The 13,986-nt window shown below is 37.6% G+C and overlaps 1 protein-coding gene and 1 long non-coding RNA gene across 2 annotated transcripts in view; both read left to right on the forward strand.

The window, feature by feature from the left end:
- The window catches only part of LOC149207250 (protein DMR6-LIKE OXYGENASE 1-like), a 44,157-nt gene extending 38,786 nt beyond the window's left edge, over positions 1 to 5,371 (forward strand). Inside the window, exons 3-4 of the mRNA XM_089395673.1 lie at positions 4,494 to 4,815; positions 4,913 to 5,371. Of these exons, the coding sequence (XP_089251799.1) occupies positions 4,494 to 4,815; positions 4,913 to 5,164 (574 nt within the window). The 3' untranslated portion in view covers positions 5,165 to 5,371. The remainder of the gene's footprint in view (positions 1 to 4,493; positions 4,816 to 4,912) is intronic.
- A 6,593-nt stretch (positions 5,372 to 11,964) lies between these two features.
- LOC149207251 (uncharacterized) lies at positions 11,965 to 12,256 on the forward strand. The gene is made up of 2 exons (XR_016251993.1): positions 11,965 to 12,122; positions 12,220 to 12,256. It is a non-coding gene; the product is annotated as an uncharacterized LOC149207251 (long non-coding RNA).
- The last annotated feature ends 1,730 nt before the right edge of the window (positions 12,257 to 13,986 follow it).

Here is a 13,986-nt window from a genome sequence, read left to right on the forward strand (position 1 = left end):
GATTCGCTCTCTTGTGGAACAGGATGATTCATTCTCCTGTGTAGTAGGATTGATGTGTTCTCCTGTGATGCCTGGATTGATATGTTCTCCATGGCGATTGTAGCAAGATTGATGTTTTCTCCTATGAGGCATAGATTGATGTGTTTTCCATGGAAATTGTAGCAGGATTGATGTGTTCTCCTGTGAGGACAAGATTGATTAGTTCTCCTGTCGAGGCATCCTACCGATGCAGTCTGGGACTCATGGGAAGTACCTCTCATCTGATCAATGAGCAGGGAAATGAAGTTAGGGACCATAGTAGTACCGATGGACGCATCGTTGTGTCTACTGTACTCCCTACACTAGGATGAACTCCATTGATCTGGGATCAATGTTACTGGTCTGGGACCGGTGGTAGGAGTTGTACCATATTATGACGCTGACTTCGAGTCGGCTGAGACTGGTCTGGGACCAGTGGTACATACTCCAAGACTGACTTTGTGTCAGTGCAGGACTGGTCTGGGACTAGTGAGAGTGGTACATATTATGACGCTGACTTCAGGTCGGTTGAGATTGGTCTAGGACCAGTGGTACACTCTCTGAGCCTCCAATACTGGTCTGAGACCAGTGGTACATACTCTGAGACTGACTTCATGTCAGTGCAGTATTGGTATAGGACCAGTGAGAGTGGTACATACTATGACGCTAACTTCGGGTTGGTTGAGACTGGTCTGGGACTAGTGGTACACTCTCTGAGACTGCGACTAGTGGTAGGAGTGGTACTTACTTTGAAGCTGACTTCGGGTTGGTTGAGACTGGTCTAGGACGAGTGGTACGCACTCTGAGATTGACTTTGGGTCAATGGAGAATGGTATGAGACATTCTCGATCAATTATTCTTCTTCATAGTTCAACAAAGTTAAGTTGAGCAGAGCAGAGCTGGGCAGAGTAGAGCAGAGCTAGCAGAGCCAGCAAAGTTGAGCAGAGCTGAGAAGAGCTAGGCAGAGCAATGCAGGGCATTGATGACAAAGATAGTACAGTCAGACTTATGGATCAGCGGATGGAGTTCTCCCTAGTTGAGAGGGAGTGTTAAATTGGCAACTAGGGCCAAAATCCATGTGGGTCAGCTTATTTATGGCCGCTAATATTTTCATTGGATCCCTCTCATCGAGAGGTGTAGGATTGATCCAAAGATCATTTGATTCCGATATGTATTTATGGAGATATGAATTTATTTAGATTATGGTTTTATTATCTAGCCGACTAGCTCTTACATAGGCTTAAGAAGCCCAAATGTCATGACTATTCATCATATATGATTTAGTATAAATATTGAGGACTTGAAGTCATTTCTAGACACACATTCTTGATGTGATATCCTCTCCACGTCTTGGGATTTTGGAGAAGGAGAACCACAAAAGGAATACGTTGACCTAGTTTAATGATGCCCTAAATCCAATGCAGTCATAACCTTACACGCTGGTCATGGTGAAGCCGCAGATGGAAGGAGCCCTACCCTAGCTATGCAAGGCATAAAGACTACTTATACGCTGTCACATATGCAGTTGTTCATACGCTGTTCATGATGACCTCTTATACGCAGTTCTTGGAAGCAGCGATGAAATCATCTATACATAGGTCATGAATGTATGAATAGCTAGGAGACCTTATCAAATTAATGGATGAGACCTTAAGCAAAAGATATATGTCATACACTGTTCTAACCTAGCCGTAGTCATAAAAGGGTATTGACTACATCATGTTTAGGTGCAGTCATGTTGAGACACTCTCGCCCTGTAATATATCAGACTTCGTCTATAATGGATCTAGCAGCGTGGTACGCAGTGCATCAACGCAGTCAGGATTATGGTGAACGCAATTTAAATATCCGCTTCACGCTAGACTGTCACATATAAGGAACACATATATATAATGCAGTCATATAGCCCTTCATATTCATGACATATGGAAACAGTTAAGTGATACCCTCATGCAACAAATATACGCAGGACAGAAACGATGAAGCCATGTGTGATCTAAGATTTGGCAGTGTAGATCTGGAAACTATATGCAATATATATATGCTGTCCACACAGAGATATATTCGCAGATCTCATTACAATATATTGAAATGCTAGACAGTGATGATATGCGGGGTAGTCATGGTGATATACCTTGCAGGACAAAAAATATCTGTAAGCAAATGAAGGTAGTGGTATCTTCACACTGTCATGGGAGACATATCAACATAGTCATAGAAGGAAGCCGCAGTCATGAGAGACCTCTAACTTCCAATCACAGTGTGAAGATTACATCATTACGTAACCATATCGGATCGCATGCGATTTCAAGAAGCACCAGATCTAGGGTATGGTGTCGGGTCCCCCAGAAGTTGTTCAGCTCCGGCGCCCTAGAGTCATGCACATAAAAGTCTCTGCCCTTAAGGGCTACATCTATCTGCTATGCGCCATCAGTTTCATGGTCATCCTTGGGAGGGATCAGGTTGTGTGTAGCACCCGCTCCAGATCCGGGCATGTCCTCCAGCAGGGACGAGGTAGTCTGGGACCAGAGCCAGTAGGGTGGGGAGACTAATTCCTCTTCGGATCTGATGGCGTGACAGGTTGTAGAGTCTAGGGCGTGTAAGCTACTAGATCCGGCCTTGTAAATGTCGTAGTCCCTGTGACCATGGGCCTGGACAGACGCAGAATAGATATCTGCATAAACCCTCTCCCTTCCCTTCGTGTACGCTCCATTCCTGCTTCCCACTTGGCTTATGCTTGTCAGGTCTCTTGGGTTGCCCTCCTTGCAAACCAAATCCACTTTTTCCCATTCAATCTTCTCTTCTTCGCCGCTGTGGTAGCGAGAAACCATCGCGCAAACCCTTCCTTCTCATTTTCGCTGATCTGGTTCAGCTTCGTAGCCAGGGCTGGAAGCTTAAGGATCCGATTGATTTCGGCTGCGGATGAAAGAGCTGCAGGTGCGGCAGCCATTTTCGGTTTCCCCTCCCAAATCCCGTCTCTGTCACAGTTTCTCATTCTTCTCCTTGTTGAAGTTTAGAATTAGTAATAGAAACATATTTATCAAATTATAAATATTATTTTTAATTATTAACTAAAGAGTCTTATCTCAGTCAAAAGGCCACTCTTCAGGTCTCTAAGATGATCTTTGTTGACAATTTCTTTGAATTCATTTTTGATATTTTTTTGTGATAATTTTTAAAATCATCAAATTCTTTTTTTACACCATATTTAAGATGTCAACGTTCTTTAACCTTGTAGCTTCTATGCTTTACCATTTTCTATTACATATTGGAAAAATTAAATCCCACATTTTCATTATTTTCTCTTGATAAGGAAATACATTTGGCTTATACATTTAGACATGATAGATGTAGAGTTTTGAAAGCCATTCTTCTAGATAAACTTTAATTTTTATAGCTTCCCAAATTCCAATTTTTTGATGCTAAAATTTTCCAGGAAAATACTCTTATATTTTCTCTTCAATATGCCACAAATCCCATGCAATTTGGACCTTCTAAGAGAAATGTATGGCCAAATTACTAGAATTTACTATTTTTTCGTTTTTGGGAGAGAAAAAGTGCATGGACTACCATGTTGAAACTACTTAATTTCTAGGTCTTCAAGTTTGTCCTAAAGCACCTTAGTCTAAATTATTTCCAATGTAATTATTGTCACTCATTTTGGAGCTAGCTAGCTTCACATATAATTATTTAACTGAAAACCCTTATTTGAGACTAGTTCTAAGACTATTCGAATCCGACTTCCATTTACACTATCTCCAAAAGTATTTTAAACCAAAATATAAAATATTGACCTAATGTACTTCATTTTGTCCTGCATTCACCTTGGAAATTTGTATCATTGAAGATAAACTTAAAAATGTTTAAATAAAATGGTATGGTGACTCATTTAAAGAAGCGAAAACCAAGGATCATCTGCTTGAATACCAAATGTTATGGACTAAATACCCCAAATACCATGAAAATATAAAGAATATGAATTTCATGCCTTTAGAATGATAAAATGTGGGTGAAAAGAAATGACACTTCTAGTGAGAATACCTACTTACCTACTTTACACCTTGTATTTACAAATACTTTTTGATGATTTATAAATCTTATCCACAATATATACATGAGATAAAGGGTATAGTTATAAATAATAAGGATATTTAAACCATTATGACAATAATAATATATTAATAACAATAAAATGATCCAGGGACTTAACAAATATTTTCTTTTACATATATGTCATCAGGAAACAAAATTTAATAAAATTACATGCTCTCATTAAGTTTATCTCAAATATTTTTTTGACAAGTTTATTGTCTTTCCCGATTTTAAAACTACATTATTTTACTATGGCAACATTATTTTAATATAAATACAATTTCTTTTTATGATAAGAAAGTAATGAATACTTTCCTTTCCAAAATTTGATTGTATGTTGAAACTAATACATTATATTCTTTTGAATTACAATATTTTTTCAGGGAGGTTAACGCACAATATTGTACTGAAATTGGGAAGCTTGCAAAGGCACTACTGGGAGCAATATCAGAAAGCTTAGGAGTGAGTGTTGAATATATAAACAATTTGTTTGGGGATCATTCTCAAATCATGGGATGCAATTTCTACCCTACTTGCCCCAATCCAGATTTGGCCCTTGGTTTACAAGCACATTCAGATCCTTGGGGCATCACCCTTCTAATGCAGGATAACGTTGGGGGTCTGCAAATTTGGCATGAGGATCATTGGGTTCATATTACACCTACACCCAATACATTGGTCATCAATCTTGGTGACACAATACAGGTTATTTCTATTTACCTCTTCTCAATTATTTTTCATGTAGGTGTGTCATATTTAAATATGTTTATACTAATAATAATTATATTGTAATTTTGAGCAGATATTGAGCAATGGAAAGTACAAGAGTGCAATGCATAGAGTTGTGGCAAATTACAAAAAAGAGAGATTATCAGTGGTCACAGCATGTGGTCCATCAATGGATACTTTTATTGCACCGATTCCAAAACTCCTAAATTCATCTCATCCACCCATTTACAATGATATTCTATACAAGGAATTCATAGATATCAAACTTAATAAGATTTTAAATAATGAACCAACCCTTGATTCACTCACTCACATAAATATATAATTTTCCAATACTTATTAGTATCGGATAAAGATATACTTATACAGTGAATAGCAATATAATGTACATCATACAAAGAATAAATATGGATTGCAATAGCCATGTGTGCTAGGTCAATTGATAGAGTGTTGCATGTAGCAAGCAAGAGGTTTCCAATCAAGTATCCAAGTTACTTACCTTTAAATCAAATATCCAAGTTGCTTACCTTTATGCATGTGGGCCTCATTCATTCTCTCTACTAGGTTAATATACAATAGTGTTCATAACCTTCTTTAAACTAAGTACCAATCTTGAAATAAGAAAAAATGCTCTAAAACAAGATAAATTATAAATTAGCCATCAATAATATAAAATACTGCCTACAAGTTATATTTATTTTAACATTTGTTAAAAATATAATACCAACTTCTCCTTACGTATGTTTATTTCAATATTATAATGTTCATCTTTTAGAAGTATAAGATTGATCTTTCGCTACTATATTATATTACATATAGATTTCTCTTTCGTTAATGAACACAATGCTACTATGTTTACAATATATTTTTATCTTAATAAGATCTACCAAATTCATAAATATAATAACTAAGTTCATTTCTACATATTAAAATGGGATGACAATACAATATGTTGATGAGAAAAATTCCTTAGCCTTTGTTGCTGACAACCTCGAATCTCACGACACTAGTGAGATCGTGGGACTAGACTTGAGTTTTATGCCCAAAAATAAATTCCACTATTTACAACGAATTCGTACAATAAAACAAAGAAAATTTGTTTATAATAATAATAAGCAGAAAAACAACATTATAAACAACCATATACATTGCTAAAAATAAATAAACTCAAATTAAGAAAATACTAACAACAACCAAATGATCAATTTTTATGTTGAGTTTTAAAAGATCATGCCATTCCAACCATAAGACTACACAGGTATCTTATCAAGCGTGATAATTTTTAGCCAATAACATCAAAGAAATCTTCTCCTAGAAATTAGGAATATAAAGTAAACTTCTTGGAGGAAATATAAAAGTGAGAGTATACCATACTATTTCGATTGATTTTTGCAAAATTTAGGACCATAAATCAACCTAAAAATTTCTAATATGGAACAAAATGGAACAAAATTCATACATAGACACTTGTAATGGCAAATAATTAAGAAAAACAAATTGCTAGGCAAATTGGACTCATTCAATAAGATTTTAACAACAATGTTTTCTAAAAAGAAAATGTACGATATGTTGAAATACCATACCTTATAATATCACTAATTAATGCAAGAAATAAACAACAAGGTTTATAAAAGAACCAAAAATTTGATGAGCTCACTTTCTCCTTGTCACTTGAGAAAGGATTTTTGTTGTCACCAAAAAAGGTAAGCTCTAGTACTCTAGAATAAATGAATCAAAAGAAAAATGAAAAATTTAAAACTTATGCATACCTTTCCTCACTAGAATTTTCTATCCTCCCTTATGTGTCTTATATTTATTTTTATACCTCCCTTAGGTAGTTGGAGGGAAAATTTATCTCATTACTAATGTGTGTGTTATTTTAAAAATCTTTTCTCTTTTAATTCAGAAGAAGGCATTAAGAATGGGTCATTTTAATTAATTAATTTTAAATTAGTATATGGTTTTGATGACTATATCCATAATATATTTCTATTCATCTTAAACTCCCATGTAACAAAATATAATTAAATATGACATCATTAAGAACACCGCCATCATAAAACCACACATATATAACATACCAATATCCACAAGTATACAACATCAAACATGTAAAAATCATCCTTGTGTCTCCCTAAAACCATAATGTAACATCCTCCTCCCACATCTACCCAAGTAACCATCCAATCGGGGTAAACATGTGACAAGAGGCTACTATGATATGATTCAATCTCCTTGGTGACCTTAAGGAAATGGAATTGACATAAACACATCAACCATACCTTCCATATGAGCAACATAACTCCCAGGAGCTATCTAAACCACTCAGACATCCTTCCCTTGGATCTCACTGAGTTTCTTTGACCTTTTGACCTCTCAACATTCTCATGCTATGGGAATGCCAATGTCTAGGGACCTCTGGACTCTCCCACAAGCTTGCATGCCTCTGTCCAAGGACTCCTACCAGCAAACTTGTGTCAGCATCCGTCGAATTTAAGGCACATTTTTAGCCCAGAATTTTGGCCATTTCCAAAAACTTGATGTAACTCTCAGAATCCATCAACCACACGATGACAAGAATAATAAACCAAAAATCAACTCCAGGAATAGGCTTGACCATCCTCAACTGGCACTGACATTCTGTCAAACAATTGACATCAATGCAATCTACAGGTCTAGGATACAAGACAGAGCATGAATGCCTGAAAACTCCAATGAAACATGACAAGAGGGATCACTACCTTCTCCCTTGAAATATTTTAACATCAATTAGGTCTTGCATCCATCATTTAACCATTACATGTAAATACATGAAGTAACCATGACATGAAACATCCAATTAACCATGCTTATAACCAACATAAAAGCATGGAAATAAAAAAGATATAACAACAATTAAATCCACATATAAACAAGTACAAAAGCAAGAGAAATTATATTTCATTAATCATAGGAAAATTCGACCAGGTTTGGGACTTCCACGTACCACCTGACTGTAGACATGGTTGAGCCAAATCTTTCTTTCATCTCATCACCCCCGTGCCACATTCCAAGCATGAATGTGGGATCTTATGGATAAACCAATCCAAAAGAAACCAAGGGAATTCAGAGGTTAAACCACCTCCACCCTCACTAAACCGTGATCACACCAAATCAATGATCTAATCACAAAACTGAACCGAACTTCGAATTCCATCAAGAATCCATCACTATCCCTGAGGAATTTTCATCTTCTTGTCTCCAAGGATTTACCACAATCTAATGACAGATCATTAGGCCCTAACCTGAGACCAGTCTCTCAGGGTTTACTGCAATCCAAATGCGGATCACTAGGCACTAAACTGAGACTCCTCCCTCAGACTTTATCGTGTATCCCGCCAAAACCGATTAAGGGATTCCTAGGCCTTTGGGAATGAACCATAAGACCACCTCTGCCCCGGATTTCGAAATCCATCTGGAAAATCCAAAGATCAAAACTGAGATAAACATCCCAACACACCATGGCATCTGGAAAAAGGCAAGGCTAGGATAAAAACCACTTCCATAACCCGACAAAACCATGCCACATATAGCAAGGGAACAATACACCAACATGAAAATCCATGCATGTCAAAATGAGCTAGGAAACCACAAATGAAATATGTTACCTCCAAGTATTCCTGTTGAAGCTGCCTAATCCTACTCTTCCTTCCTTGATCCTTGTTTTCCTTCCTTTCCCTTTACTTTCTTTCCTTCCTTGCTCCAAGGCTAGAATGGTCCAAGAGAACTCTAATTGTCCAAGAGTGAGAGAGAGAGAGAGAGAATAATGAGAGAGCTCCAAACCTGAACTGACCAAGATTGCCATATGATCCTTAGAAGCCTTTCTATTAATGAGGCCTTTATTTTCTTCAATTTCCATTATTTTCCTTAATTTTCCTCCTCACATGCAACCTGTGACCTTTCACCTTAATTGTCTCCTATTTTCCTTTATTTTCATAATTAAATGTGTCAAAAATTCCTTTTTTCCTTTCAATGCCTTCACATTTGCCAATTTCCTTAGCCATAAACACATCCAGTAATGCCCACTAGCATATCTTTTCCCAACATTCAGTCTGGAATACGTGTCCCTTACCTATGGCCTTATTTTGCCTTTATTAACTTTTATTACATGGACTTTTCACCAAACCTATCGCAGAACCCTCCCCCTTGTGTAACACCATCCTCAGTGTTAAACCACACCAAGACTTGAGAAAAACCACTGAAAATAAAACATACTTCCCATGGAGCTTTATAACTTAGCTCATTGGAGTATTTACAATGAAAGACCTGCTCAAAAGAAAAGCATCATAATAACATGACATGATAACAACCATACCTCTTATTGGAGCTTTATAACATAGATCATTACAGTATTTCCAATAACCACATATACATATATTCACATTTGCTAAACCAGAAAATAAAAGGATATTATGTCTACATCTGTAACAAGGGAATCCAAAGACTCAAACCTCCACCCTCAAAGTAATACCATGATTCATGTCCTTCCCAGGAAATCCAAAATCCATTGCCACAATCAAATTGCATCCAATGTCTAGTGCTATAATCCTAAACCACTTGTCCTTTTAGTGAACAATTACCGACTCATTGTTCCAGGGCACATTTCCAATGTGCATTTGATTCCATCTGGCAATGCTAATGACTAAAACAAATATATCTTTGACATTTCCTTCTCTGCTACACAGTCCCTCGGGCAATCTGGTCACCCCCTTTCCTGCAGCCACTCAACTTCCAAGTTCCTCTACATCCCATATCGTGGGTGATCCATCCCTTGCCAAGACTTCCTCGCATCGGAAGATACAAAACCAAGGCATATAACTGCCTCAAAACCATCATACCAATCATAGCATTCTCATGGAAATCGATGGATACTATTGGGTGCCAGTGTCCCATAATGGCCCTGCTCCTGAAGTGCTTTACCAACATACTGTTGCATGTTCCAATTTCTTTTGTCATTGCTGCTAATGCTTTTTGTTAGTTTTGACCACCCAACTGAGCATTTCTGTGCCTTCCTGCACCAAGAACATAATTTCTATTAGATTCAAAATAAATTAAAATAACTTCAAAACATAACTCATTGGTAGCTTGTCATAAGTACACTTACAATTCTGTTTACTTCCTGTCTCAATAAGTCAAACTAGCATCTTTCACCAAATCATCATGTATAAGCATATCACATCAGGTTAGCTAAAAAAAACCATCATAAATCAAAATCATAAATCACATGTAACCATCATAAACCAGAATCATAGATCACATGTAATCATCATAGACCAGAATCATAAATCACATGCATAATAAAACTGAAATGAAATATTGATACTTATCCTTTAATCAGTCCTTAGCTTCTACCTTTGTCCTTATTCTATATACACACCGGATTAGTTGCCATACCAGACAAATAACCAATGCCTTCTCCTAAACCATGTGTGCATACATATAGTGTGCATCACACACATACAACCACACGTGACATACAATTCCATGCAACACATGCACCTATACCTGACATACAATGCATGCACCTACACCCAGTGTACAACACAACACAATACATAAACCTACATTCGGTGTACACCAAAACATAATACATACACCTACACTCGATATAAAACACAACACAATACATACACCTACATCCAATGTACACCACAACACAATACATATGCCTACACCCGATGTACAACACAATACATATACATACACATACACAGAGTACAACACAACAAATACACATGTCATGATGCCATGATTACACTATGCACATACATAATACCGCATGTACACAACACAACATGTATGACATGCACATAATACTGCATGTACACAACACAACATGTATGACATGCACATAATACCGCATGTAAATGTACATAGTACTACATGTACACAACATCACTTGCATAATGTGTACACAACATTACATGTACACGACACCACCTGTATAACATGTACACAACACCACATGTACAATGTGTAGACAACACTAGACGTAGACAACACCACATGCACGACATGTATGTTGATTTTTGGTAGCATCTGATGTGCTCTAGCCATGAAAATTGGTAGAGAGGCTAAGGCACATAAGGTCTCAAAGACCCAGAAATGGTTTTGGGAAATTCCACCCAGTTGGAAAGATATTAAAATAATTAATATTTTTAATAAGATTCCTAAATCTAAACTTAAGAAAATTAAAATATTAATGGGTATTAATATAAAACTGGGTGAGAATGTTCTAAATGACATGGACCAAGAAAAACCTAATCTTATTTATTGATTAGGGACTTAATCCCAGCCGTTGAAGACTCAAAAAGAAAGTATAAGAGGAGGCTTGAGGGTCATTTGGAGATACAACATATTGATCAGTCACTTTGATTTTCTGGAGCGGGGTTTGTTGAGAGAATCGAGCTAGTGATTTATTGCAGTGAGGGGTAGTTCAGAATGAGGCCAAGAATGCATATTAGAGAGGCAGAGATAGTGCCAGAGAGAAAACGCAGAGCCTAGAGAGGCTGGCACAGAGTCAACTAAGTGTTATGCAAAGGCAGCTGGGAGCTATGCAAAGGCTGAAGAGGCCAACATGGGTGACACAGAGCATTTGAGAGCTAACACAGAGGCTTCAGTAGCTGTGCAGAGGCAAGAAAAGATGATGCAGGACCAAGAGGCAGCGCTGAAAGAATTTTCATGGGGCAGACTGAGTGTTGGTGAGTCGAGAAGGGTGACAAAGTCCCTACAAAGTGACACAGAGCAGTGGAAGATGCCATAGTTTCTGTGGAATTGGTCATCCGGTGATTGATCAGTTAGAATATCTATCTTTGAGGACAGGTACTACTGATTCTCTGTTGGGTGAGCCATTTTTGGCACCCTAGTTGTATTCAAAAACTACATAATATTAAAACCCTCATATCTGCTGCACCGTTTTTCTCGAATTGAGTTTTTCACACAATATTGTACTGAAATTGGGAAGCTTGCAAAGGCACTACTGGGAGCAATATCAGAAAGCTTAGGAGTGAGTGTTGAATATATAAACAATTTGTTTGGGGATCATTCTCAAATCATGGGATGCAATTTCTACCCTACTTGCCCAATCCAGATTTGGCCCTTGGTTTACAAGCACATTCAGATCCTTGGGGCATCACCCTTCTAATGCAGGATAACGTTGTCTGCAAATTTGGCATGAGGATCATTGGGTTCATATTACACCTACACCCAATACATTGGTCATCAATCTTGGTGACACAATACAGGTTATTTCTATTTACCTCTTCTCAATTATTTTTCATGTAGGTGTGTCATATTTAAATATGTTTATACTAATAATAATTATATTGTAATTTTGAGCAGATATTGAGCAATGGAAAGTACAAGAGTGCAATGCATAGAGTTGTGGCAAATTACAAAAAGAGAGATTATCAGTGGTCACAGCATGTGGTCCATCAATGGATACTTTTATTGCACCGATTCCAAAACTCCTAAATTCATCTCATCCACCCATTTACAATGATATTCTATACAAGGAATTCATAGATATCAAACTTAATAAGATTTTAGTTTCTGTGGAATTGGTCATCCGGTGATTGATCAGTTAGAATATCTATCTTTGAGGACAGGTACTACTGCCGGGGGCATTCTCTGTTGGGTGAGCCATTTTTGGCACCCTAGTTGTATTCAAAAACTACATAATATTAAAACCCTCATATCTGCTGCACCGTTTTTCTCGAATTGAGTTTTTCCGGGGACGATTATCCAAAAATAACAGTATCCCTTATGTGTTTGTCTTATTTATTTCAGTTGTTGATCTGTATATTAGTTAAGCTTGCATTTGTGTTTATTTTCAATATTTATATTTATAGATAAATTGTTAATGAAAAGAACAAGTAGGAGAAAATAAACCAGATAATGCAGTATGGATTTCTAACGTCTTAGACTTAGAAATTTCAACATGGTATTAGAGGGTTACAGATCACAAGAGGATTGAAGGTACCAGCAGAAATCTGAAATTTGCAAAAGTAGCAGTTGTCCTGAGAGACAACGTTGTTCCAAAGAAGAAGTAACAAGAGAAGAAGTGATGTAGAGCCTACATCATCATTTCAACCTAGGAGGAGGGCCAACACAGAGGTAGAGAGGGGAAGACCAGACTTATGTAGTGCCCGATCATCTTTCTCAGCCAGGAAGGATTGACACTGTGGCTAGGAGGAACAGATTCATCCTTTGCTAAGATTGCGCAAAGCCTGAAGGGATTAGTTTCTTTAGTTGCTGAGGCTTGAGGAGTTGTGGGAAGATTGTGATTTGAGGAACTGGTGGGACGCTATTTTTGTCGAAGAAGAACAGTTTCTAAGGAGATGAAACCAAGGTGGAGAGAAGCACTACCTCGACGGATTTCTAGCCAAGAAATCTAGATCCAAGTTGCAGTTACAAAGAGGATTGGAGAGGAGCGGTTCGACTTTTGGCGGGAGGATTTCCAGTAGGGAAATCAAGACTTAGAGGGAGATTTCTAAGAGGGAATTCAAAACTCAGAGGGAGTCCAAAAGAGGATCAGAAATGGCAGTGAATAGACTAAGGGATTAGGACAGGTTGGACGAGGCTTCCAACTTTGTCATCTCAAAGGCCAGGATCCTGGTAGTCCTGGATTGATATCGCATCAAGGACTTTGTATTGAGAACCATGGTTATCCCGGTCGACCCAGTTGAGAATGAAAAGTATGAGGATTCAATGGTGAGGGCGAAGTGCATGATCCTTGATGAGGTCAAAGATCATGCCGTTCCACATATTGTTGAAAAGAACACGACAGAGGAGATGTGGAATACTTGAAGACCTTGTATCCGAGATCTTTCGTGCAGCAGAAGATGTTATTGGAGAATAAACTACGGTCGTAGCAGATGCAGAAGGGAGAGAAGATAAATCCGTTCCTCCTCATATTGTAGGAGATTTGTGACCAACTTACTTCCATGGGGTCTACAATGGATCCAGAGTTCATGGCGAGGACTACCCTGAATGCAGTCTCCGGGGAGTGGAAGACATTTGTCCAAAGTATTTTGGGAAGGGCTACTCTTCTAAGATGGGAGGATATGTGGGAGTCTCTTTGCCAATAAGAAATTAGAAGGTTGACCA

The sequence above is a fragment of the Pinus tabuliformis genome, chromosome 1_2, assembly GCF_031772625.1.
Source record: "Pinus tabuliformis cultivar Carrire ecotype Pingquan chromosome 1_2, CPIR1, whole genome shotgun sequence".
In the NCBI taxonomy this organism is placed as follows: domain Eukaryota; kingdom Viridiplantae; phylum Streptophyta; class Pinopsida; order Pinales; family Pinaceae; genus Pinus; species Pinus tabuliformis.